Source organism: Archocentrus centrarchus, chromosome 14, assembly GCF_007364275.1.
Source record: "Archocentrus centrarchus isolate MPI-CPG fArcCen1 chromosome 14, fArcCen1, whole genome shotgun sequence".
Lineage (NCBI taxonomy): Eukaryota > Metazoa > Chordata > Actinopteri > Cichliformes > Cichlidae > Archocentrus > Archocentrus centrarchus.
In genome coordinates, this window is record NC_044359.1 from 14,866,453 (window position 1) to 14,894,346 (window position 27,894).

A 27,894-nucleotide genomic window follows, 5' to 3' on the forward strand; every position below is an offset into this window, starting at 1 on the left:
CACAGACAACCATAATTTGATTATTTTCTTACATAACTGGGCCGAGCTCCAGCACACACACACACACACACACACACACACACACACACACACACACACACACACACACACACACACACACACACACACACACACACACACACACACACACACACACAAAAACAAAAACAAAAACAAGCCATACATGTAAACAACAACTATACCTTTATACATCTCCAAACAAATGCATGCTTCCCTATTATGGCATCCATGACTTCACGTGCACGCACGCACGCACGCACACACACACAACAAACAATCTTTTATCTTCCTATAAACCCCAAACATGTGTAGGCACATCACAGTATGCATACTCATTCAGTTCTACAGTACTGGGGTTGAACAGTTGAACTGAATTTAATGACAGCAGGAATCCAGCCAACGTCAACCACATCCCAGGGGGGAGATAAACAAGAAAATTACACATGATTCACCAATAACCTGCTTTCTCATTACAGCGGAAGCTGCTAATGTGATTCAAGTTGGGTTTTGGGTGCTTTTAGGACTGTAACTGGGACTGGGAAGCAGTTATTTACATCGATGGTTTAAGATGCTTATATACATTCGATGTTTGGTCAAGCAAAAACAAATCCTTTCCTAACAAACATGTCAAATGGCACAAACACTCATTTTCAAATGTCATTCTGTTTTGTCAAACATTTAGCTGAAAAGACTTTGATAAGCACAGTAATACAGTGATGATTAAAGCCAGACAGCAGTTAGTTAAGCTTAGCATTAAAACTGGAAGCTTTATGCACAGCATGTGTGTTTTGCCTATGGCAGTGCTAATCATTAATCCTCCACTGGGGCTCGCGGGACATATTGCTTTTCAGCCAGGATGCCAGATGAGTCAGTCATCTAAAACGAGTGAACAGACTTAAATGTCTGAACCCACGTGGGAGTAATGCCGCACATCCCTGCATGTAACGGATCTCATTCTTTGATGTACAAACAGTGATGCAAAACAGCAAAAAAAAATTTTGGTAGCTCTCAGCATGAAGTGGTTTGCTGACCTTCTTCTATGACCCACAACTTAGTTTAATGAATCCTGATATGTATAGTGTACTATGACCAAAATAAGATCTAAATAATAGAAAATGAATGGATACGACAAAAAAAAAAACAAACAGAAACATAATTAAATGTGTTTATAACGAGAAGGTCCGGGTATTTCCTGATCTTTTCTTTGAAACTTGCATATTCAGACTAAAGACTATCTGACACGTTTGTGGAGAAGGAGGCAAACAACCTCTTTTATCAGACATAATCAGTGCTTTAGAAGATTAATATCAATTAATACTTATTAAACAGGAAAAAAAAACAGTACTTGATAAATTAGCTGAAAAATTAATCTGTAACATGTTGCACGGCGGCGAGATCCAAATCAACTCATGGTCATCATCTTTTCTCAGTGTATCATGTCTTTTTTATGCAGTAGGTTAAGAACAAAACTGAAGTAATACAAGTGAATGAAGTCTGGTATGTCTCAGACACCTTACAGAATAACAATCCTCCTTGCAAAAGTGATAAATTAAGCCCCATGAAGAGCAACTGAAAGGAATTCTGGCAATGTATACAAATGAAAATATTAGATAGGAGATGGGCCCCAACAAAGTAAGACCACTGCAAATAAAATATCAAAAATTTGACTAATAATAATATTCATAAACAAATAAATGAGATATTTAACACTGGATGAGACGTAAAAGAGATCAAATCTGAGAAAGAGGACTGAAGTTTCTGAACTTGGCTGTGGGCGGAGTCGGTGAAAGCATGTAAACGAGAGGAAGAAAAAAAAAGGGAGGATCTGAAAGAGTGCGTTCAAACGAGGACGCTGTCCTTAAAACACCCTGCTGCTTCTGCAAATTTCCGCCTTGGAAAAAAAAATACAAAATCGAAGTCACACAGACAGACTCATTTTTGCACATGTGCATTCTCAAATGCATTTTTGACATGCAAATGCAGACAACCACAGTATTTTTTAATGATTACTACAAAACCATAATCACTTGCATTATCACACGGGTGGTCCACTTTGGTTTCAACCCAGCTATCTTGGTAGACTTATCTACCGTGCTCTCTTCCTTTCTCAGGAAAGAAAAAAAAAAGAAAACTTCATTGGCTTCACTATGCAGCCTTTCCTGTAACTGTGGCCAGAAACAGATGATCATTTCCTGGAGTTCCTTCCCATGTCAGCTCAGCGTCCTATAGGATTAGCTACTGCCAAACAAAGAAAACAGGTCACTAAAACATTCTTCAAGATGAGACTGGACTGGATTAGACTAAACTACCCCTGAGCTAGCTTGAGTGAATCAGATTTTTCAAATATTCAGTAAAAAGAAGGCAGCTACATGGAAATAGAGCATAAAGCACATATAAAGGCAGGGTAAACAGGCCCAAACAAGCTAAACTATGTCAAACAGCTTCAGAAAAAACAAAGGAATCCAAACGATCAGATTTAGCAGAGGAGAGCTTGTGCAAAGTTTCTGTTTCATGCTCAAAACAGTTGGTGCTTGCACAAGTATATTTTGTAGCCTAGCAGCCTCATGAGAAGGATCTAATACACTGAAATGATTGCACTGGCAGTTGGAGAGTTCAGGCAATCTGTCTTCCAGACAACTGAGTGTTTTTTTGTTCTTTTCTCTTTTTTCCTGCCTCAATAAATCACACCCATCAGGTGCCGTTACAAAAAAAGCAACATTTTGCAGCTGCTGTCCGATCCAAAAAAACTCAAAATAAACTTTTAATAGGTTTTCCCTTTCTGATAAGCTCTCTTATAATGTTGCATAACCCTCACTGGATAGACAGGATTTCCACGTGGCATAGCCAGTGATGCAGTGTGTAAGCATGTGAACTGTTTATTTGCAAACTGTTTCAAGAAAAGTTATGAACACCATGTAACACCATATTCAGAGAGTAAAGAGAATATTTTAGAGAATATATTGAAATTTAATTTAAATAAAGAGGACGGCCAATTAAACTAATTAAACTCTATCTCTAATTAAAAATGGTGCAACATTGTATTAAAACCAGGGTGTGATTTGTGAAGGAAAAAACGTCAGAGTGGTCCGAGACACTCTGAAGCCTGTGGGAGTATTTATTACAGCTTTCATTGTATTTATGGAATAATTATGAACTTCAACTAAACAAATTTAGGAATTAAACATATAACCACAGCCTTTACACTAATACCTTCAATTGTCGGTCTTCAACTTCAGACATGGGTGATCATATCTAACAACAGAAATGGTTCAAGATGCCAGAATTAAATCTCCCATCCACTTAATGCTTTTTGGATAGCTGCGCCATTTAACGGTTCCAAAGACAACAGTCTGCTTTTATGACAGACTTTTTTCTGCTTTCCTGCAGATCGTCACCTGCAGCATGTCACCCTCTTTTACCCACATCTGGAAATCTGCAGACAGGAAAGGAGGCCTGCCCGTGTACCGAGATCAACGGCAGACATTCTGAGCTTGAGAGTCAATAAATATGTGAAAATGACTCAGCTCTGTAACATGTTTCACACCTCAGTGCACCGCAGGTCCCGAATCATGCAGTGAATGAGAGTCAGATTAGAGATGAGCAGTGTGGCTGCTCCTCTCTATCAGCCCACCATCAGCTGCAAAGTCAACAAAACGTGTGCGCAACATTTAATTAGAGACCACTTCACAGCCAGGCTCTCTGACTGTGAGACATCAGTTGACATAAGAGGCTGCAGGTCTCTAAATGATCAGTGTGTTAATACTCAGTGGGAATACTTTGGTTTTTTTTGTGAGTCTCCTGTAAAAACTGATTCTCTGTAACACCCCCACCATCACCCACCCATCTATGTGTCTCTGCTGTCACAGGATCGCGAGCATTGGAAGTGAATTTCTGTTTGCACTGTAGACTATTTCAAGATGCAGCACTAAAAGTCTTACTACATGTCAAGTGGGGATAACAATATATTTTCATCCCTCCTATACCACCCTGTTTCAAACTAAGCCTTTTTATTCTCGGAACAAGCATAGTGCAATATTTCAGTAACTCCAATCAATCTTTAATCCATTCATAAACTGGATTTATCATCATGCAATGAATCAATAGAATTTACTTAAATCAAAAACAAACCAAAAGTTACTTAAGGATTATCCACTCCAGTGATTTTTGAATCCAAGTTGATCTTGAACAGAAATTTTGCAATGTTCTGAATCAAGGCTGGAATTAAAAGAAAATCAGACATATAAAAGAAGACTACTCACTGGCAGCTTTGATAAAGCTCCTCTGGTACTGGTATGTCATGAGAGGTGCAGGTAGCATTCTGGAAACATAAAAGACAGAGATGTCAGCTGAAGATTACCAGCACGGAAAATGGAACAAGAAGTCGGGGTTGGCTGCTCTGGAAAAAAAGACTAAATCTGAAGAGTTCTCTATGAGCACTCATCTCACTATAGCTTGGAGAGGAATTAAAGGAAACACCGGTATGAAGTGTCACCATGTGCAGCCAGAACAGCTCTAATCTGCCTTGGCGGTCATTCTGCAAGTCTGGAACTCCACTGGAGGAAGGAAAGACTTTTCTTACAAAAGATCTTCCTTCTTTTGACGATAGCGGAGGAGAGCGCGGTCGAATAGATTGGACCAAGCTCTGTCCTAGGTGTTCAGGTGGAACACGTTTTCAACACGTTCTCTAAAACGCCAGCTTCCGCAGCTGGACATGAGCTGCTCGCTGCTCCCTGATGCGAATAATGGCTCCTGCTGGTTCTCAATGAGGTCTGACCTGAGGTCTTGATGGTATAAACTGGTACATGTACAAGAGAATGGAAGGCAGCTGTTTCTATAAATCTGGCCATTTATGTACTACTGCAGTGCATGTGTGCACAAGTGAATGAATGTGAATCTTTATATGCGGATTTGTGTTGTGAACAGTGTCGATTCATTTAGGTACAGCAGATTGAGCACAGCATGAACAGCACTGCTACTCTCATTCCTTTCTTAAATTTTTCTTCCGTTTTAGCTTCCCACCCCGGGCTTCACACAATCACAATCATTCTGTCATTGCTGTAATGCTGCTGAGCAGGTAATTTAACCATGACATACTCTATACTGGCCAGAATACTGGAAAGTTTTGACACAGCATCATCTTTGGGTAAATAAAGTGCATAAAACATAAAAAAGGATATTGATTCAAAATCTATTGAGATCAGACATCTGTTTAAAAAATGTCATTTATTAAACAATAAGTGGAGAAAAGTCTAATTCAGAATAAGAGAAGTAACACCGAGTCACCGAGGTTAAAACACACTCATACGGGAACATTTTTGACAAATGATTCTTAATAGGGGCAGCAATAAAATTACTGTTCGTATGCATTTATGGAAGAGTTTTACTTTTCACACAAACCTGAGATAGTGCTTGATAGCGCTTGTTATCGTCTTAATCTCCCACTCTGGGCTTTCGAGCTCCACGTCAGCACATGTCTTTGGATCTGATGAACAAAAATATAAAGAGAAAAAGAAAATACAAAAGAGATCAATTAAAATATATATAGATTTTAATTATTGTTTTGATACAATTTATATGTCTGTCAGTATTCATGTGCTTTTTTTTTTAAATGTGTGCTTCAGTGTTTACCCATAGCCAGGCTCAGTAGTTTCTGTACTTTGGAGTTAACCCCAGCGATTCTGTACAAGCCCTGTTCATCAATGCCTGGAGGAGAAGACAAGAGAACACCTGTACTTGTTTGATAAATAACTTTATACCACCCAAAAAAAAAAAAAGCATTCCCATATTCATGTCATTTTAGCCAGTGTATGTAGATTGGCCTCAAGATATAAATTATAAACACCCATTTTTATTTGTCCCATTTCAAACATCTCCCAGCGAAGAAATTTAAGGCCATCTTCATATGCAAGCTAAATAGATATGCATCTGTCAAGCAATGAAAAGGTACAGTGGGCAGAAATAACCGCTCTAGTGCGACAGATGAAAGGAGGCTTTGATATTATAGATCCGTGAACGCATACAGGGGCAGAAAATCTGTGGAGAGAGACGTCCAGGCACATCAGAAAATAACACACAGAAATGTTTAAATCACGCTCATAACATCTAAACTGAATTTCAATTAGTGCAGACCAATGCATTGCATGTTTTTTTTTTTTTAAATATATTTATTTATTCTTTAGGTTCCTCAGATGCGATACCTTTGGTGCAAATGATAAAACGTGATAAATTTAGTAGCACAGAAGGTGAGAACCACTTCGGTTCTACCAAGATAAATCTTTTTTTTTTAACATGACAGCAAAGAAAGCTTTACTGTCACTGCCAGTTTGCTGTTCAGTGCACAAGGCAAAGCTCTTACATGTCAACAACACTGTATGTACTGCATATTTTAAAGAGCCTTCATGAAAAGACTTTAAGCAAGTAAAGTAACACATACACTATATTGCCTAAAGTATTCGCTCACCCATCCAAATCACTGAGTTCAGTTGTTCCAATCACTTCTATGGCCACATGTGTATAAAATCAAGCACCTAAGCATGCAGACTGCTCCTACAAACATGGGTCGCTCTCAGGCGCTCAGTGAATTCCAGCGTGGTACCGTGATAGGATACAACAAGTCCAGTTAAGCAATTTCCTCACAACTAAATATTCCACTCAGCTGTTAGTGGTATTCTAACATAATGGAAGTGACCGAGAACGACAGTAACTCAGCCACAAAGTGGAAGGCCACGTAAAATGACAGAGCGGGGTCAGCAGATGCTGAGGCACATAGCAAACAGAGGTCGCCAACTTTCTGCAGTCAGTCACTACAGACCTCCAAATTTCATGTGGCCTTCAGATTAGCTCAAGAACAGTGCATAGAGAGCTTCTGGGGATGGGTTTCCATGGCCATGCAGCTGCCTTACATCACCAAGTGCAATGCAAAGTGTTGGATGCAGTGGTGTAAAGCACGCTGCCACTCGACTCTAGAGCAGTGGAGACGTGTTCTCTGGAGGGATGAATCACACTTCTCCATCTGGCAATCTGATGGATGAGTCTGGGTTTGGAAGTTGCCAGGAGAACCGTACTTGTCTGACTGCATTGTGCCAAGTGTAAAGTTTGGTGGAGGGGGGGATTATGTTGTGGTATCGTTTCTCAGGAGTTGGGCTCAGCCCCTTAGTGAAAAGAACTCTTAATGCTTCAGCGTATCAAGACATTTTGGACAATTTTATGCTCCCAACTTTGTGGGAACAGTTTGGGGATGGCCCCTTCCTGTTCCAACATGACTGCACACCAGCGCACAAAGCAAGGACCATAAAGACATGAATGAGTCGGTTTGGTGTGGAAGAACTTGACTGGCCTGAGCCAGGCCTTCTCGTCCAACATCAGTGTCTGACTTCACAAATATACTTCTGGAAGAATGGTCAAAAATTACCATAAACACTCCTAAACCTTGTGGAAAGTCTTCCCAGAAGAGCTGAACCAGTTATAGCTGCAAAGGCTGGGCCGACATCGTATTAAACCCTATGGATTAAGTATGAAGGCAGGTGAGCAAATACTTTTGGCTGTGTGTGTGTGTGTGTGTGTGTGTGTGTGTGTGTGTGTGTGTGTGTGTGTGTGTGTGTGTGTGTGTGTGTGTGTGTGTGTGTGTGTGTAAAATGTACACAATTAAAATAAATAAATAGAACAGATAAAGTAAAAATTTTAAAAAAACTATGAGATTATAAGAAATAGGAAAGAAAGATAAATGAAGTATCAAGTATAAATATGAACTGCACAAGATATATTAAGGCTTATGTACAATTATTACTATGTATAAAAATCTAAGGGGGTGTTACTGCTTTTTGTATGCAAAAGATTAAGTATAAATATTTTTAAGTCTATATACATATTCCAAGTCTTTGTATATTACAGTGCAAGTGAAATATTAAAATAAATAATTGAATTAGTTAATTACACAAAACTATGAAGAACAAAGAATTATCCTGATGTTTGCTGAAACGTTTGTCAGTGACTTGAATGTGGCAGCCAGTAATCTATACTGTGCACTTACACTTAGTACAGTGCATCATAATGAGGAAGGAAAATCTACAGAGCAGAAAAAAAAGATAAAAACATGGGTTGACATTGTACCTCGCGTTTCCACTGCATAGATGAATTTTTTCATCACATTGAACCCGATGACATCCAGCTGGGCCACTGATGGAGAGAGAAGCGAAAAGAAGGAACTTGAGCCAACTATCAGAGTGTTTTAGCACCGCTGAAGCACTGTGCTCCAACCTAAAAGGTTACACTTCTTTGGGCACCAGCATTTTTAATTTTCATATACAAATTTGTGCTATTTAATTGAGGATGGCAACGATACAGTAATCATCACTGTAGCCTTAAATAAACAGTATCTAAATCCAAATTAAAGACACTTACTGCCTTCAGTCTGGTTATCTTTATTGAGGTTGTACACCTGCAAAAATAAAGAACAGGACACTTCACAATTATTCCTAATTAGGGAAGGAAATATATGTACATTATTCATGCTTCACATGTTATATACCCCTGGACTTTATTTCACTCAGGCTAAGAGCTGACAAATTCATCATGGTGTTGAGGAATGTTTTATAATTGGCTTGTGCAAATAAATAACCTAAATAAATAATAAATAAACATCTAACATTTTGTCAATATCGGGGATCATAGAACACATTTTCCTCCTCAGGTTATTAAAGAAATACACATTATGAGAGCATATCTACTTATTATTTCCATCAAATGATGCATTAAATAAAAAATTTTTAAAAAGCATGTCTTCATGCTCACATCCATCCTTTTGTCCGCTCTTCATAGTCATGATCTGTGCTGAGCTTGTAATGAAGTGAGAGAATAGGATCGCGAGCATTTCTTATTTTATTCTCATTCACTTGAACTCAGCAACTGCTTGTTGAAACTTGTGGTGAGCTCCTGAATGTGGATTACCTTTGCACACATGAATGTAGACATGAGGGAGGTGTTGGAGCATGAACAAGTCTGAATAAGAGTGTTAAAATACACTTTCAGCCAAGGAGCAAAAAAATGCTGCTGTGCACTGAGGAGCCAGAAACCGAGTGCTGAGGAAATTGGTTAGCAGTTAACTGTTGCGCTGACTGTTGTGGGACATAAACACCAAATTGTCTTCCTCAGACTGATGTGGTGACTGTCTTAAATGTGTCCAGATATGGACAGTGTGTGCTGAGAAGATACGGAATTTGAGCCAGTGGTACAAAAAAAACAAAAAAAAACAAACAGTTTTCTAATTAAACCTCGCGGTTTGTTTAGCCCTCATTTTGTCTCCTTTTCTGCCTCGGCCGTCACTCTCCTGTTTGTCGCATGAGAACAAAGTGGTAGCCATGGCAACCTACCGGTTCTCTCCCATCCATGGCCTCCATCCACAATCTACGGTCTTCTTCTGACAGAGCCTGCATGGTGATGACTCCTGGCCTTCACACACAAGCAATAACAGAAAAGGCACATAAGCTTACAAACATACAGGTGAGTGGCAAACAGTAAGTGCTGGATTGGGGTAGATCATCAAACCTAAAAAATCCACACAATACCTGAAGCAATGAGGTATATCTACAGAAAAAAAAACAACAACAGCTGTAATCATCCAGGTCAGTCAGCTTGTTTCATTTAATTAAAAATACTCCATGGATGTGACTTTCTGCTCTTGCAAATCTTGTTCTTTTTATAGCCAAACATATTCATTTATGGGTGCCGGAGCTCTGACTATACTACTGCTTTCCAGTAAATCACATGATTGGCAGCTCAGATCAGATTTTTCCCCTTAAAAGGATAATAAAAAGATGACAAACACAGCATGAAAATTCACCATCTAACAGGAATTCATTACACTAAGCACACACCACAGAGGCAACGTTTAGTACACACGTACTCACTACGTGCACTCACACACAGCCTCATTAACCACATCTCTCCATCTCTATACACACCATCCTTTAATCCTGACACATTATCACACACAGAGTACACACTGATGCAGACTCACTCAGATGCAAGTGTGGAAACACATTGTGGGGCCAGAAACACACAATGGTTTAAACTTATTGTAGCTTCTTTGGGGATATCTGGTTTCACCGAACCTGAAAACTGTAATCCAAGATAACAGAGCTGGCTCTGTTAATTGCACAGCGAGAATGTGAAACTGTGTGGTAAATTAGGCTATATATGTAATATGTATATAAGTAATATGTAATTATTGTTCTGTATTTCTGTTAAATATACATATTGCTCTTATTTCTATCTTCTTTTGTGCTTTGTTTTTCATTTGTATTGCTTTAAATTCTAGGTTTGCATGTGAAACTCATCACAGAGATGATCACACTTTCCTCGTGTTACTCCGAGCCGCCGTGATGAAAAAGGAATGAATAAGCACTGACGCAGTCTGTAACTCTGTCAGGAATAAAAGAGTCTTTGTCCATAAAAATGTAGCCACTCTTCTCATTGTGTTATAACCCCCCCACCCCCTCTAATTTGTTAAAAGCTTAAAAGCGCTGTAATGGTACACAATTCAAACAATTCAAGACATTATTGCTCTTGATAATTTGCTTCTTTTCCTGTCAGGATCCTGCAGGCATGAGTCCGGTTGTTTTGATGATTTTGAAGACTTGTGTTTTAGATCTGACTCTCTAAAGAAAACCTGCTTCGCAGAGCATGAGTTACTGTACCAGAGTGATCTGTCCTAATTAAGAGTGTGACCGGTTTGCGTTCCTAAAGAGCTGCAGTTAAGCTTAAAGATGCTTGGTTAACAGACCTATCTTGGTACACGAAACAGGCCCCCGGACACGGAAAACACACACAAATATAGGGAAAGTGACAAAAATGGTTACAAAAACTGAAATGTGCTGTATTTTTTAGAGTCTGTATAACAAAAAGACAAAATGTATGTTTATACCACTTTAAAGATAAACTGATGCCAATAAAATCAGGCAAAGGCAAAGTGTGATAGATGGGGTTGAAGTTGTCGGTAAGTGGACAGGAACAGTGGAGGAACGGTGGAGGAAAAGTGGAGGGCGGTATAGGAGGGGAAATGCCACAGGGGGCTGAGTCAGACAGGAAAAAGAGCCTCAATCTTCAGGTTCACATCAACTGTGCAGCACCCTCATGTGCCTGTTAGCTGTAATTACACCCTGCAAAAACAGTCCATGCTAATACTGAGATTATGAGCTGGGACTAAATCACATTTAACCAAACAGTTATATTGATAAGACATAAAGTAAAATATGGTGAAAATGAGCCGGTTGAATAATCACTAACCTGTCCACAGCCTCCACATCAAAACAGAACCGCTTTTCTATCGAGTCTGTCTTCCTTCTAGTGCATGACTTGAGGATAAAGCTCTCCTCGTCACCCTGACAAGCATACAGTAAGAGAAAGAAGCATTATGGTACATTAATAACACGTTAATACATACAGAAAAGTATTTAGGATATCAAAATGCAAAGATGCATTTAATTTAAAGCAAAAAACTGATATGATAGAGTGACCATTAGCAGAATTTAATGGGATACCCATGATTTTTAGGTCCATACTAGAGTAGCTCTGCAAGATTCACTGTTAAAAAAGAAAAGGCTGTACTTGTTTTTAATGGGGTTGTTGCAGGCCCTCAATTCATCCTGTCTGTAATGAACACTTTTAGCTCCCTTCCCCAATTTTCTTCTTATTGGCTGCCCCTCGCAAACAGAAGATTTGAACAGTTTCTTCTGTCCTATCTGTGCTGCTCTCATTAATATTATACAGAGTTAATGACAGGAAAAACAGTTTGGAAATGGAGCATGTAAAATGCAGTTGTTATTATTATTACTGAGAAATAGGTCAGTGTTTGAAATATATCTCATGTTGAAGAATGAAGATTTAGTATTTTATATCTGCTGGACTTCCAGTTTAGGACTAACACACACATTTGCAGTATGCTGTGGGCAATGAATCACATGGGAGTTAAAAAGAACAATATTAGAAAAACACACACTTAAGACTAACAAGTTGGCAAAACCAACTAGCAGTTTTATAATCAATATATTTCAGCATTATTATTTTCATTTCACAAATTAATCATGAGACAATCAACTTGTTTGCATTTCAAAAGCAAGATTTGCTTAAAAGGTAAAAAAAAAAAAACAAAGGCAGACAATGCTGCTACCAAACAATCAGTAGCAACAGTATATAACTTAAGCGACATATCCCAGCTTATGCTACTCTACAAAAACACATGTTGATGGTTTAGGTATACTGGGATACTGGGTTTGAATCTGGCAGCCTCCTGGGGCCTTCCTGGGATCTTTCTGTGCCCGTGCCGGTTCACTCCGGATACTCCTGCTTCTTCCCACAGTCCATCTTGTTACTTTTACTGGTGATTCTAAAATGGCCAAAGGCAGTTAAGAAAATGGATGGGTGGGTGAATATAATAAAGCACATCTACAGATGGCTACACACTCAGGATTCAAAGTACAGCTTTTATTGCCATACTGTAAAATAAAGCACAGATGGGCCCAGGTTTGCTGTCATCATAGTGAGCTATTTTTTTCAGTCCAGTCCACCTACTCGTTATTTGCCATTTTGGATTTCACAGTTTGCATTTTTTTTTTCCTGCCTCGCTGTGTTGGAGCTTTCTGTGACTTTCAATGTTTCTAAGTTTCCTTCAGTTACTCAAAATGCAACTGTGGCAACTTTCAGAAAATTCTGATAAACTTCACACTTCGATCAACTTTGGCTTATTTGGTTTGGAGATGGAGAGCGATAAGAGGTGGCACTTTGAGAAAACAGTTGGAGACAACATACTGCTTACTCAGAACGTTATTCGCCAACACTCCACTCTCAGCTATAAAAGGTGACGACGTGGAAGAAGCCGTTAACGCTCACTCATAAATCCCTCTGTGACTGTGCACCCGTATGAAGACGTGCAGCTTTTTCTCCTGATTGCTGAAAACAGCTGTAAAGTTTTCTAATGTCAAAGCTTCCCTGTAGTCCCGCCCACCCCTGCATGGAGAATAATGTTCAATGAAAATCTTTGCAAGTCCAAGCCTGGCTTTTTTTTTAGTGAACATGCGATTTAATCTGTATATTAAAATTGCAAAGGCTACTCACCATTTTACCTCCAGATTTAGGGTCAAACAGGACCATGGTGACCTTCTTGGGCTCACGGTAGTACGTACAGTAGTACTTCACCCATGTAGATACAAATGAGCCTGAAGTAGACAGAAAATGAAAAAGAGATGAAGAGCAGTTAAAATAAAAACACAGGAAAGGAGAGGAAAAAAAGAAAATAGGTGAGGAGGAGACAGGGTTAAAACAAGAAGAAGGGAAAAAAAAAAAAAGGACAAGTTTCGGTCAGACCTCTTTTAGTGCTAGATATGTTACCATGGCTACTGCACGTGGACAGAGCTGCTGTCACGTCTCCAACAGATTGGACTTGAGTTTGTCAGCCATTGGTTCATTATGGCTCGTTTGTTGTGCTGCTCTGACACTGTGCGAGCCAAACAAGATGCCACTAACATGCACACGCTATACCCAGCTGCACGCACGCACACACACCCACTGCAGACACACTCATTCACTGCTGTAAGTGGCTCGCTGGTTTGCATCCTCATTGTAACATTAAACATGTTCTCACACACGCTCAGATACTTACGCTTTTCCTGCACAAACAGGTAGCCCTCCATGGTGTGCTGGCTCACACTCTTGTGTTCGTGTGGATTCTCCTTCATCTTCCTCATCAAACTCTCAACCTCTGACCGCGTGCTCTCAAAACGGTTCCTCGTCTGCCAACATAAGCACAGAGGAGTGCAGATCTTTCCTCAGAAATTCAACTTGTAGCTGGGAAAGTATTCAGTTTTCATAAAAAAACATTATGTGAGGTCTGAAGGCCCAAATTTTGAGACCTCAAATTGAGCATTTTGGATCTTTCTTTTAAAAACACACATCACAAGCAAGGTCCTAAGGCATACCCTGCTTCATTAATCAATTTTACTCTAACCAGACCATAAAATGCTAAATGAATATCATTATGTATTACACAAGGCCATTAGCGCATCATAAAGTCTTTATTGTGGTATTAAATTAAATTAACTGTGGGGTCAAGTTCTCAGATGCAATTTCCTTTACACGGGTAGAGGTGACGCCCCCTGCTGGTCATTAAAAAGAATGTAGGTTTAAGTGGAGCCTTCCAGATAGGCTCCACTTTTCAGATCTGGACCCTGCATCCATCTTTGCTATAGGAGCAAAAAGCAAGTCCTCTTCAGGTGAAGGTTAGGATAAGGTTAAGTTTGGGTCATGGTTAAGGTTATGGTTAGGCAAGTAGTAAATACGCTTAACACTAGAAGTCAGGGATACATTACTCTCTGTGTGTGTGTGTGTGTGTGTGTGTGTGTGTGTGTGTGTGTGTGTGTGTGTGTGTGTGTGTGTGTGTGTGTGTGTGTGTGTGTGTGTGTGTTCTTACATTCTGTATGCTGATGGTGAGATCAGTCTTGAAGTGATTAAAGTCCTTTGCCAACTCGTAGCCATGGTGATAGTAGGTGAAAAGTCCTTGAAGAAATGCCAACAGCTACAGGAAAGAAACACGAGAGAAAGTGAAGATCAGAAGAAGACGAACAACATGGTTCATCAGAAATATGGGGAATAAATGCAGATGTGTGAGGAGGACAGAAGTAAATATAAGAGGAAGACAGAGCAAAACACTGACAATTTGGAAAACGTGAGATAACTGATCAAATGTGACGTAAAACATTGATATAAAAAAAAAGAGAGAAAATCAAATGTTGTAAAAGGCTTGAAACAAACCAAAGGTGTAAAAAGTCATGTTTGTATGGTATGTTTGTATGGTGTGTGTGTGTGTGTAATGATCTCTATATCCTCAGGATCTACAGCTGAGGTACACTCGAGAGCAAAGCCCTGAAACCCCTAAAGCAATGTCAGCACCTCCAACAAAAGACCGCGACTGTACCGATTAGCTAATGTGCTCGGTCATCTTAAAGTGTGACTATAACACATACTACTGCTACAGAAAAAAAACTGTGTGTGGAGCGTTTTTAAGGATGAATAAAAGTAAAAAAAAAATAAATAAATAAAATGGTATATGAGAGCAAAAAAGTATCATCTTACAGGCTCCACAAAGTCAAACATCTTCCTCTCTTGGACTTCCTGCACTTTGAAGACGTACTCCAAAGAAACCTCGTAGAAATGCTGCCTTACGTTATCTACCTGGTTGTCCGCCTACAACAGAGAAGAAAGTTAAGAAAGCTGACAGACTGATATTCAAGGGCCAATATAGAAAACCTGCTCAATCAGAGACAGTACAGAGATCTAAACTCAGACAAAGCATCTTACCTCAAGTAGATGTGACTCCTTCTTCTTTGCTGAGAGGCTAAGGTGCTTTTCCAGTACTGCACAATACTTCTCTGTCTCTTTGTCATACTTTTTCTTGGCTTCCTATCACAGGGAAAAAATAAAATAAAATAAAATACATACCTTCAGTTGAGCTTAATGAAACCATCCCAACTCTTGTACTGGGGAATTTTTATCTACTTTTAATAAACCAAACATATAATTGAATCCTCTTCATAATGCTGTGGTCTGTAAATTTATCTGTTATTTACAGTCAAGATTTGGGAACGGGGAGCGCATCAAACTTCATATAATGCAGTTTGGGGTTTTTCTTAGCTTTGTAATAACATATTCAATTTTCCAGGGAGTCTAGTATTAATATTTATCTCCAGGGAGCACAGCTGGTTATTAAACAACAGACTGTTTCATCAGAAGTGAGATCATCAACAGACAGTGATGTTCTAATGGACGATAAACCAGGGACAGAAAGCTCAGGGTGTGTATTTCTGGAATGAAAACAACAGAGAGAACCTGAAAAGGCTCCAAAAGACCCAGGCGGTGCTGTAACGATCACATTAGGGTCATTAAGCTTAAATTCATGCCAGTTCAGCTGGGAGATAAGGTTATCAGTATAGAAAGACACTTAAAGGGAAACTATTTCATCAAAGTGCATCTGATCCAGACTGTTAATATTATTTCTTTACCTGTAAGCATAACATGACCAGCCTGGAGCACAAGAGAAGTGCTTACAGAATGTGAATATTTGATACAGGATATATACAGTACTAAACAAAATAAATTTGATTGATCATCAGGCACTAACATAACTTGGACTTCATTCAAAGGACTCCTGTAGGAGCCCAAGAGAGATTTCTGGAAGTGCATGTCACTGAGACAAATGTCCATTTACTGATTACATTTTGTCTTTATATTTATTTTAATGATGCTAGACCTGGCACTAAAATAACACTGTGTGTACTGCGAGATGATTCCTGTTCACTGCCAAGCTGGTTTCAACAACAAGCAGAGTCCTTCTTGGCCAGAGGAGGAATAGACAGCAGCTGTGGAACGCATCAGAAATGATGAACGCCTCTCTAAACAACAAGGCCTCTGTTTAAAATCTGCCTCTCTGATTTGTCATACTCTCTGTGGAAATCATGTCTGAAATGAGTGCTGCTGCGGCCTTCTCACATGTGTTCATTATTAGAGATCTCACTACAGTCTGCTGAAGAATTTAAAACTGAAAACAAAAAAAAAATAAATAATCATATTATATTATAAACTAATTCCTTTCACAAAGGAAGCCTATATATATATATATATGTGTGTGTGTATGCATGTATGTTTATATATATATATATATATATATATATATATATATATATATATATATATATATATATATATATATAAACATACATGCATACACACACACACACATATATATAGGCTTCCTTTGTGAAAGGAATTAGTTTGCAAACAAAAATTATCCAGCATTCCTAAATATCAAAAACATTTTATAACAATACATAATTATTTGTTTCCCCTAACTAAAAAAGTTAGATGCATTTAACTTCACCTACTTTAGGTCACCCCAATTCTCAGCCAGCAGGTGGCAGTGTCTTCACAGCATGATAAATGTTGATTTTGCTCCTTTTTTTTTTTTTATCCCCCCCCCCCCCCCCAAAGCACAAGATAACCAAAAATGTTTTGATGCAAGATCATATCCTACCATCACTGATTCATCACAGATAAAATCAAGTTTGAGTCTTTCTTCTCTTCCATTGTAACAGCTACACGGAGGTCCCAGTTGACGCTAAAGCCGACCAACATCATTCCCTTGTTTACTAAGAGATGTTTACTAAAACACATCTTTATAAGAGAAGCAGCACCTGCTGACACCTGCGGTGCCTTGCATTGGCTTTAAACTGAATAACTGACAGCATCCAGTTGTTACTCCGCCATGATTTGCTGTAATTCTCAAACTTGACCATTTCCTGGAATCACTGCAGCTGTTGATATTTTTAGAGAAATAATTCATCACTTGTTGCATGAGTGATAAATTAGCATTTCCTTTGGTCTAACTATACTCGAACTATACGCAGAATTTTCTTGTGCGGTGTTTCCTGTTTGCTGCAGGAATCTGATTGGTGTGAATTTCTTGGTGAATAAGATTAGAATCAGGATGTTGAGTTCTCCTAACACAAACTGTCATGTGTAACCCCTGCGCATTTTAAACATATTTCTCTCATCTGTTAGCCACTTGGTGTAATTCTGGTAAAACTGGTCCAGTGCAGGAGGGCTGCCAGTTCTGCAGCTTTAGGATAAGGTGAAACTGTGCCAGGCAAAGACATTATCGGCTCTTTTGGGGCTAAACTAGGATTAGTACATCACTCACGGTGACTTAACTGAACTGATTATGCTTCACACTTTAATCTGACCATAATGTCAGAATCAGACAATGACCTGCAACAAGGGGAAGTATTAATAGACTATGTACTGATAAAACATGTTTAATACTAAATGTATCAAGAGAACCCCCTGCCGCTACTCATCTAGGTCCATGATAGCATGGAGCAAGCATGCCATGGCCTGCTGTAAGGAGATTAAAGACATGAAGCATGGCATATTTACTACACAGGGGAAGGGATTACCCAAAAAAATGTACAGTTTAGTGTTCCTCCTTTAATTTTTTATATAATTTGTGGTTGGAGAGTGAAAAAATATCACAAATACCACAAATAAAAAGTATCACAAGCACCTAATATCAAAAAACTTGAGAACAACCCAAGCTGTTTGCATGCTTACTTTTTAAGGTCATACATTTCTGTAATAACCGTACACGAGATTTAAGCACGCTTAAACAACCCCAGGCAGGCCAAGAGGGAGCCCAGCCGGCATGTAAGAGCCCCCAAGAGGGAATCAGAGATTTATGGCATCATTTGTGTATTCCTCTAATCTCCTATCCAGGTCATTTAGTAATGGTTCAGACCTTAACACCCATCACAGAAGGGGAGGGAGACCCTGAGACCTGTAGGAACATTGCTGTCTTTGACCTTATAAAAGAGCCTTTTATTACAAGCATACATCAAAAGCACCTGTAATTTTAAGGCCACCGAGTAGCAGTACCATTCACACAACTGAAATTCACTGAAACTCTTTTATCTAATGCTTCTGCTTCGTATATCTTCTATTATTAATATGACTGCAAATATTGCTGCTAATAAATATGAGTTTGAGTTCCATTAAATATACAGTATTTTGTCATCAAAATAAAATATTTAAGCAGGATCACTTCAATCATGGCATTTTAAATAATTATTTTATATAATAACAATTGTTTTAATTTCATGACAGTAATATTTCATTTAATTCCACAAAAGGGGAATTATGCATGTTTATTAAGATGCCATCATGCTGCCAAGCTACTACCTAGCAATGGGCTAAAATGACCCATTTTCAGCATATAAACAACATCCATCACCCCCCCCACCCCCCCCCCCCCCCCCCCCCCCCCCCCCATTTCCTTTTCTCAATGTAATTACGTATGTCAGTTTGCCAACAGGACGAAGAGGCCAAACAATACAGTAGCACAGTCCCATACATAGTTTACTGTAAAGTTTCAACATCTAATTGGATGAATAAAGCCTGCTTACACAAGTTAATATTAACCTGTGTACATGAGTCCTGGCAACCAGTAAAGGGTAGAAAAAAAAAGAACCATAAAATGTTTTTCACCAGCACTGAACTGTAAGTTGTGAGAGGGTGCTGTCTGCTGCAGACCCTCCAATAGCTGCAGTAGCACTAAAGGGTATTATTGATTTATGCTTCATGGCAGCATACATGTATCAATACAAGCCCACAGCTCATGGACACTGAAAGTCATTTCATGCGCTGTCACTCTTCTTACCTTGGCTGCACTGATCTGTTCTTTCCTGAATCGCTCCAGTGGCAAAATCAACACATCATTGGCATTCTCGATCTAGGGATACACACACACACAAAAAAAAAAAAAACAACTAGTGTGCATTTATACTTGGAGCCTTTATATCATATGAATACTTGTATAATTTATTGTATTGAAAACCAACAGTCAACATCAGCAAAAATTCAACATATAACTTTGATGCTGTATCACAGCTGACAATCATTTTCTGGAGAGGACTAATGGTGGTTATAAAACAGCAAAGGTCCGCTCTCATTAACAATAACCTATAATAATATGCACATTATAGTTTGTTAGGTCACTCACCATTCGTGTCCTTTCATCCTCCAGGTTCTGTAAAACTGCTGCAAACTCCTGAAGTGACTTGGCTAAGGACAGTCATGTTGGTAGATGGGGTGAAGGAAAAAGAAAAACAAAAGGTAATTGAAAATGAACCAAGAGGCAAAAAGACAAAGTACTGTTATTTTAAATGGTGATGATGAGAGACACAAAAATGGAGGGGAAAAGCATCAGAGAGAATACGGCTGGCAGGATGTAAAGGCGTTAAAGATTCTTTGTTTCCTCTTCTGGACCGCTTATTTGAAGATTTCGAAATTTTTCTAAACTGGTGACACAGCAGAGTAATTAACTGGAAATGAAACCGCAATTTAAAGGGTTTGTTTCTATGGTGCTTTCACAGTCAGCACGGCTCAGTGCTTGGTTCCCCCATTCACTGGCAAGCAAGGCAGAGCTACATTGTTTGGGTCAGAGTTTCCACTTCAGTTGCCTCAGACCCTGTCCAACACTTCACACACAAACACACACAGGCTTGTACTTCAGACACACCGAGTGCACCTCAATGCTTCTTGACACTTCTTGATGAGTGTGCATGTGAACATGTGTGCTTTATGCATTGGCTTGCAGAAATCACACGTTCATTGTGAAAGACAAAGGAAGTCCATTTTATCCTCATCAACATCAAACTTCAGGTTTCTGGAAGTTATAGGATTAGAATCCAGGTATTATAAAGGAGCTGCAGGTCTTAAAGATTCAGGGTTTGATGGAATCTAAACCTGAGCTCTATATCTACAGGGTGGAGGGTGGAGGAACTCTTACAAGCAGTCTGCCATGCTGCCCAGAATGGACAAACCATACAGAAGGCCTTTTCTGTTTTGTAGGATCTCCCACCTACTTGAAAAGTGACAGAATACAGATATCAATTTGGCTGCAATCTGCATACATTATTAAAAAAAAAAATCCATCTGCCTGTCCATCTATCATCTTCTGCCACTACAGGGAGCAGCAATCTAAGCAGACATGACCAGACCTCCCTCTTCCCTGTCACATACTTTAGATCTTCCAAGGGGACACCAAAGTATTCCCAAGCCAGCCGAGACACATAATCTCTCCAGTGTGTCCCGGGTCTGTCTTGGTGTCTCCTCCCACTGGAACACTTCAGAAACACCTCACCTAGGAGGCATCCCAATCAGATGCCCAAGCCACCTCAACTAGCACCTTTTACCGTGGAGGTAAAAAGAGTAGCAGCTCTACTCTTTCCCCTCCCGAATGACCGAGCTCCTCACCCAGACACCCGTCAGACGAAGTTCTTTCTGCCACTTATTCCTGCAATCTCATTCTTCTGGTCACTGCCTACAGCTCGTGGCCAAAGGTGAGGGTAGGAATGTAGCTCGACTAGTAAACGGACAGCTTTGCTTTCACATTCAGCTTTCTCTTCACAGCAGGCAAGCAAAACATCTCGATTACTGTAGATGCCACACTAATCCACTGGTCACTTTCCCACCCTCTTCTTCCCTCACTTGTGAACACGACCCCAAAATACTTTAACTCCTGCACATGGGGCAGCAAAAGTCATTCCCAACCCAAAGGGGGCATGTCCCCCTTTTCAAGCTGAGAACCATGACCTCAGACTTGGAGGGGTTGATTCTCTTCCCTGCCACTTCACATTTAACTGCAAACCACCCCAGTACAAGCTGGAGGTCATCACTCAGTGAAGCCAACAGAATGGCATCATCTGCAAAAAACAGAGACGAGATACTGAGACCACCAAACCTGACACCCTCCACCCCTTGGCTGCACCTAGAAATTCTGTCCATAAAAATTATGAACAGAATCAGTGACAAAAGGCAGCCCGGAGTACAACACCCACCGGGAATGAGTCCGACTTATTGCCGGGAATGCAGTTGTACAAATAAACCCTCATGTCTCAAGAATAGCATGAATTTGTAATGTAGCTCATATTTTATGTAATCAATGCTTTCAGTAAGGCCAATCATACATAGATTAATCATGAATAGTAACAACAATGCTACACTGACACACTGATGTTAATCAGTAGCTTTTTTTTTTACACATTGTACTAAGAGGAGTCAGAGGAGTAGTATCGGAAGAGTATCAGAAAGATGAAAATGGGGTTTGACATGAGTATCACCATGAATAGCCTAAAAAAAAAAAACTGTGCTGAAATCCAGCTGAGCACCAAGCTGTTCAGGAAAGATAGCCAGCAATAGTCAAACAATAGCAGTGGGTAGGTCCAAATCAAAGCAGTGAAGAGCTGCAGCCTGCACACACAACGAGGGTGTGGTGACTTCACACCTCTCACACAGCAGGCTGTTTGAGCACAAACGGCCCAGATGAGTTCATATTTTACACACATATCACATCATCACACAATTTAGTGTAATAGTATGCTCTACGAAATGGCATTTTATTTTATGAAATTACTAGATTTATGAAGATTAATTGTGGCTACTGACAGTAATAAAACATTATCACTAAGGCTGCGAAATTTGATTATAGCCAGTGTACAGTAAGTTTAACCTTTTCTGCAGTGTTACCTTTGGTCTTTAACAGTAGCTAGAAAAGATTTAAACCTTTGGGTCTATTTTGGGCAACAAAGTCAGAAGATGGCTCGAAAGTTAAAAATTATGCTTGTTTTCAAAAAAATGTGCCAGTGGATTTATTAATAACAAAATAAGCTTTGATATAAGAAAAGATAACATATTCAGGTAGATGCCTAATCTGAGACTCATCAGCTTCCTGTACAGTGGCAAAGAAATGAAAATCAGGCTGACCTTGACGTCAGCGCTGATTTGGCTATTCTATTTTAGTGACTATACATGACACAACATTGTCTGATGTCTATTTAGAGGCTTTCCTCTTTTGGTACACCAAATGTATTGGATTTCACATCCGCACACTCACCTATGCATATTTCATCATCCGTCTCAGCATCTCCAATGCACTGGAATTTAAAGTCATTGAGAGAGTCAGCAAACTTCCTCTTCGCCGTCGACAAACCTGAGAGAACAGAAAGCAGAAAATAAAGATGTTACAGTCATATTTTATGCTCGGTCCACCTTATTGAGACAGAAACCATCTTGCTTTGACCTCTAGCTAACCTGGTACTAAATAATGTAATCCAATTATGGATGAAAATACACATTTTGTCCTGATTATAATTTTAATGCAGGTACTAATAGTGAGAGTGAGTGGAAAGGCAGATACTGCGAGTGGGTCCCCGTGTCGTCAGTGATGGAGGTCGACAGCTCTTGTACTGTATTTGTGTGTGTGGACATGTGTGTTCGTGCTGAAAAGTGCAAAAAAAAAAAAAAAAGTTCCATTTGACTTAAGTGAGGCACTGAAAAGCCTTAGACAGCTGGATGCCTTTCAAATAATACATGAGACGCTAAGAGCTCCTAGGAGACTGACACTTACAGCGAGCTTGGCTTCCCTTGCATTTAAACTCAAGGCAGGGTCACCTTCACTACAACATTTCCTCTTGCTTGGCTGGCTGAGGTCAGCAGCATTCAAAGGATCAGGGTGGAAGAGTGGAAGAATGAAGAGGAAGACAAAAAAAGAAATACATTCACATGCTGTGGAACAACACACTGCAGCAAGATCTCGCTTGCCATTCTGACACTGAGCCTGAAGGAATAAATTAAAATAATGATTTTAATTGAACAAACAGTTCCTTTAAAAACTTATAATAATAATAAGAGCAACAGTATGATGTGGTCAGCTTCAGCAGGGAAACCCCACGTCAATAGGGAGGAGGACAAAATTTATACAAAAGCTACACAAGCGAATATGTATTTGTGGCATTTTGTAAAATAAAGATAGAAATTATAATTAAATCCAGGCAAGGAAGCAGAGGAAGAGACAGAAACGAGAGGGCAGACCAAGAGTCTCGAGAAAATGCGAATGGGAGTCAGGGAAAGGACAGCAAGCGTAGACGGAAGAAAGACAGAGAGTAATTGGCCGTGTTCAAGTAAATACCGCTGATCCTCCATGTAGATCGGTGCAGCTTGCCAGTCAGAGAACTGAAACTCAGGCCCAGGAGCTCCTCTCGCATGTGCGGCCAGAAAAACACACAAGCTGGCACAAAGAAACGCACATCGACCACTTTCTCTCTTGGGACTGACTCAAAAAAACATTGTAGGATGTCAGTGAGCAGTGAGTCACAGTGGCTCTGTGTCATCAAAATAACTAAAGTATGACCAAAATGAGACCACACTCCAAACTTGAAGGATAAACTGCGGTTTTACAGTGCCAGTCAGTGCTCAGTATTTAAAAAAAACAAAAAAACTTTTGCAGTAGTTCCCCCACTTCCTGTATTTTAAACACAATTACATACACAACAGAAATCCTGTGACTTATTCTAATAAAATAAAAAAATACAAGGTTCATAGAATCTAAATAGTGAAACAAATGGTTTTTTTGTGCAATAGGAAATACAGATATTGATTTCCCAACTATTAATATAATATAAAGTAGTATACCTTAATAGTATAATTGTTCAATCATTTTTAAAGCCAGCAGTCTCAGCTCTTAAACATTTCTAGATGTTTTTAGGTTTAAATGATTAAACACACTTTTCTCAGGGTTTATAATCAGCAGCATTACTGGCAAATGAGGCTGTACTGAGTGATCCGAGCCAGATCTCAGGTAACTGAGGTGCCTCCTTTCTATCACGCATGTCACTAAACTTATTTCTATAGATTTTCATTTGTTTTGTGTGGTAGCGTGTGCGATTTATTTTCAGCACGAGTGGCCTCAGCGGGGAAACACATCCAGTCCTGGCAGCAGCGATGTCACATCCACTGAGCCGCATAAAACTATATCTCTTCCTACACTTTCATTCTTACTTCTCTGCTCTCTTATTTTTGGCCTCCACCTCCCCTCCATCTCCTTTTTGACTGCTTCTTCTTCCCCCCTTTTATTGCCACTGAGGGTTCTTCTCAGCACCTTGTGAGTGAAACGTGCCCGTCGTTCATTTCTCCGATCTGGTTCCAACCATACTCCATGTGCTCTCCTTCATAAATATGAAAACTAACCACAGACCGAAGAGTAGGAAAACAGAAGGGCATTTTTATATATAGTGCCATGAAAACGTATTTGCAAAATGCAGTTTTTAAATTATGATTTCATTTATTAAGGGAGAAAAAAGGCTGTCCAAACCCAACTGGCCCTATGTGAAAAAGTAAACAGCTGAGAAACAAAGTCATTGACATCCATCAGCCTGGAAAGGGTTACAAAGTCATTTCTAAAACTTTGGGACTCCAGAGAACCACAGTGAGATAAATGGGGAAAACCTGGAACAGTGGTGAACCTCCCCAGGAGTGGCTGGCCTACCAAGATTACTCCAAGTGTGTATCAACGACTCATCCAGGAGGTCACAAAAGAACCCAGAACAACATGTAAAGAACTGCAAGCCTCACTTGCCTCAGTTAAGGTCAGAGTTCATGATTCAACAATAAGTAAGGCTGGGTAAAACTAGCATAGATGGGAGAGTTCCAAGGCGAAAACCACTGCTGACCAAAAAGAACACAAAGGCAAAAAAACATTTTGATGATCCAAGACTTTTGGGAAAATATTCTGTGGACTGAGGAGACAACAACTGAACATTCTGCAAGGTCTGAGTCCTGTTACATCTGTCGTAAAACTAGCATAAAAAGAACATCATGCCAAAAGTCAAACATGGCGGTGGTAGCGTGATGGTCTGGGCCTGCTTTGTTGCTTCAGGACAACTTGCCATATTTAAGGGAACCATGAATCTACCAGAAAATCCTGAAGGAGAATGTCCAGTCATCAGTTCGTGCCCTAAAGTTATACAGCAGGAAAATTATCTGAAACACACCAGCAAGCCCACCAATGAATGGCTCAAAAAAAAAAGTAATAATAATAAAAAAAACGATGGTTTTGATATGACCTTAAACAGGCCGTTCATGCTCAAAAACCTTTCAATGTGGCTGAATTAAAACAATTCTACAGAGAAGAGTGGGCCAAAATTCCTCCACAGCCATGTGAAAGACTCATTGCCAGTTATCACAAACGCTTGATTGCAGTTGTTGCCGCCAAGGGTGGCACAACCAGTTATTAGATTTAAGAGGCAATTACTTTTTCACATAATGCCAGGTTGGTTTGGATAGTTTTTCCCCTTAATAAAGTCACCATTTAAAAACTGCAGTTGTATTTACTCAGGTTATCTTTGTCTAATATTAAAATCTGTTTGATGAAACATGTAAGTGTGACAAATAAAGAAATCAAGAAGGGGGAAGATGGCACTGTATACACCATATTACCATTTTACCAGAATGTTGTTTGATGAGCGAAAGAAATGTTTGCAGGCTATAGTGCAGAGAAAGCCTCTGCAACTTTAGTTTTTGGTTCACAAAGCGTTATGCCGCTTTTTAAAAAAAAAAAAAAAGTTTTTTTTTTTAAGCTATTTTAAATCCATCCATTCACTTATCCTGTTCAGGGTCGCGGGGGGCTGAAGCCTATCCCAGCTGACATAGGGCGAAAGGCAGGGTACACCCTGTACAGACCGCCAGCCTGTCGCAGGGCCAACACAGAGAGATCATCAACCATCCACACTCACGCTCTCATTCACACCTATGGGCAATTTAGAGTGGCCAGTTAACCTAACTTAACAGTAAGTGCATGTCTTTGGACTGTGGGAGGAAACTGGAGTACCTGGAGAAAACCGACGCAGACATGGGGAGAACATGCAAACTCCACACAGAGAGAGAGAGAGAGGCCCGGGCCAAGGTGGAATCGAACCCAGGCCTCCCAGATGGTACTCTAACTGTGAGGCAACAGTGCTAACCACTGTTGGTCTATAGAGCTCCGCTGTCAAATATTTTACTTGTATAACGTGTGGTATAGTGGTACAGACACTAATTTGGCTGTAGGTCAACCATCATTGAGCTGATTTTGCGGTTTTCTTTTTGATAAATTTTGAAAAATTGTAAAAAATTTTACCCTGAATCCTGAACAGGATGGATGGATGGATGGATATCTAAAAAGTAATATTACAAGCCTTAAAAAGAATTTTCCCAGAAAGCTAATATTCTATATAAGAGAAAAATTAAATGTACACTAAAGTTTAAAAGTTGTAAAACTATCCTGGCCCACAGGAATTCTCCAACTAGGGCAGACCACTGTCAGCTGGACATCCACCATATCCAGTCCTTGTAGGTTTATTTTAATAAGCCAGTATATTTTGGAGATTGTTTATACAGTATTTTTTGGGGCGTCTACCTGCATTATATTCTACAATATTATCTGTTATACAAAAAGCTGATTTGTCCGACCATCCACCATGTGTGCTGAAAATATGTATGTTTGTGCATTTCAATGTGTCAATTTTGTGTTTAATTCAATTCAAAACAAGCACATAATCAGAAAAAAAAATGCAACTTCTCTTTTTTAATAGCTGATATGTTGGCTTTGTACTATTTTCAACAAAACACAGGACCTAATTTATTTACAAATAGTTGCATTTTTTTTAAATTGCATTTTACACACCATCATAGCATTTTTGTATAGAAGAAATTATTTTTGCTTGCATCACTTAAAAATGTGATGAAACACAAATCTGAAAGTGTGAAATTCTGTTTAACCTACTTTCCCTTGGAAAGGGTACACTTTACATTTTGGCAAACAGCATGATGAGGTAACACTTTTTCTCTGCCTCATACATGTAGATACGCATCAGGTGTGTGACACAACATCTCACACACACAATTGCACATATATATTCATACATCTGCGAACACACACACACACACACACACACATACACACACACACACAAGCCCCAAGAAGGGTTCTCAGCTTAAATGAACCATGTTTTCAAATCAAAACCACATTGTTGGCCGATGTGATTCTGTAAAATCTTGCCAACACAAAGGAATTACTATAAAACAAAAAAATGAATCACACACACCACAATAAGTGCATTGTCCTGAATTCTTTACGCAAAAAAGAAAGTCTACTTAAAGAAGTAACAGGCAATGGTGCTTGCCACTTAAGGTATCCAATTTAACTTGTCACTTATGTATATTGTTATATATGTTATGTATACACATTTTTAAAGAGTCCCTTATGCCCATTTTTGGCTAGAAACTAAAAAAGAAAGGTAAAAGAAGAATTTTGTAGAACTTTAGTAAAAAAATATTAACGTAATAGCAGACTGTGTGCTACATATCACATTGGCTACTTGCAACTACTTTTAACCGCCTAACAGAACTGAACTGCAAGTTGGACCTGCCACTACAACAATGTTCGATCACTGGTATTAA

General features: G+C 39.4%; 1 protein-coding gene across 2 annotated transcripts in view; it reads right to left on the reverse strand.

Annotated features, from left to right (window-relative positions):
• LOC115791739 (rho GTPase-activating protein 26) overlaps nucleotides 1-27,894 on the reverse strand; it is an 81,564-nt gene that overhangs the window by 15,867 nt on the left and 37,803 nt on the right. For both annotated transcript variants that reach the window (XM_030745968.1, XM_030745969.1), the window contains exons 2-16: nucleotides 22,514-22,609; nucleotides 19,619-19,680; nucleotides 19,277-19,348; nucleotides 15,370-15,471; nucleotides 15,145-15,255; nucleotides 14,483-14,587; nucleotides 13,676-13,805; nucleotides 13,132-13,232; nucleotides 11,305-11,399; nucleotides 9,390-9,468; nucleotides 8,422-8,458; nucleotides 8,131-8,196; nucleotides 5,650-5,724; nucleotides 5,419-5,503; nucleotides 4,281-4,339 (exon numbers count right to left, since the gene is read on the reverse strand). In XM_030745968.1, coding sequence (XP_030601828.1) covers nucleotides 4,281-4,339; nucleotides 5,419-5,503; nucleotides 5,650-5,724; nucleotides 8,131-8,196; nucleotides 8,422-8,458; nucleotides 9,390-9,468; nucleotides 11,305-11,399; nucleotides 13,132-13,232; nucleotides 13,676-13,805; nucleotides 14,483-14,587; nucleotides 15,145-15,255; nucleotides 15,370-15,471; nucleotides 19,277-19,348; nucleotides 19,619-19,680; nucleotides 22,514-22,609 — 1,275 coding nt within the window. The remainder of the gene's footprint in view (nucleotides 1-4,280; nucleotides 4,340-5,418; nucleotides 5,504-5,649; nucleotides 5,725-8,130; nucleotides 8,197-8,421; nucleotides 8,459-9,389; nucleotides 9,469-11,304; nucleotides 11,400-13,131; nucleotides 13,233-13,675; nucleotides 13,806-14,482; nucleotides 14,588-15,144; nucleotides 15,256-15,369; nucleotides 15,472-19,276; nucleotides 19,349-19,618; nucleotides 19,681-22,513; nucleotides 22,610-27,894) is intronic.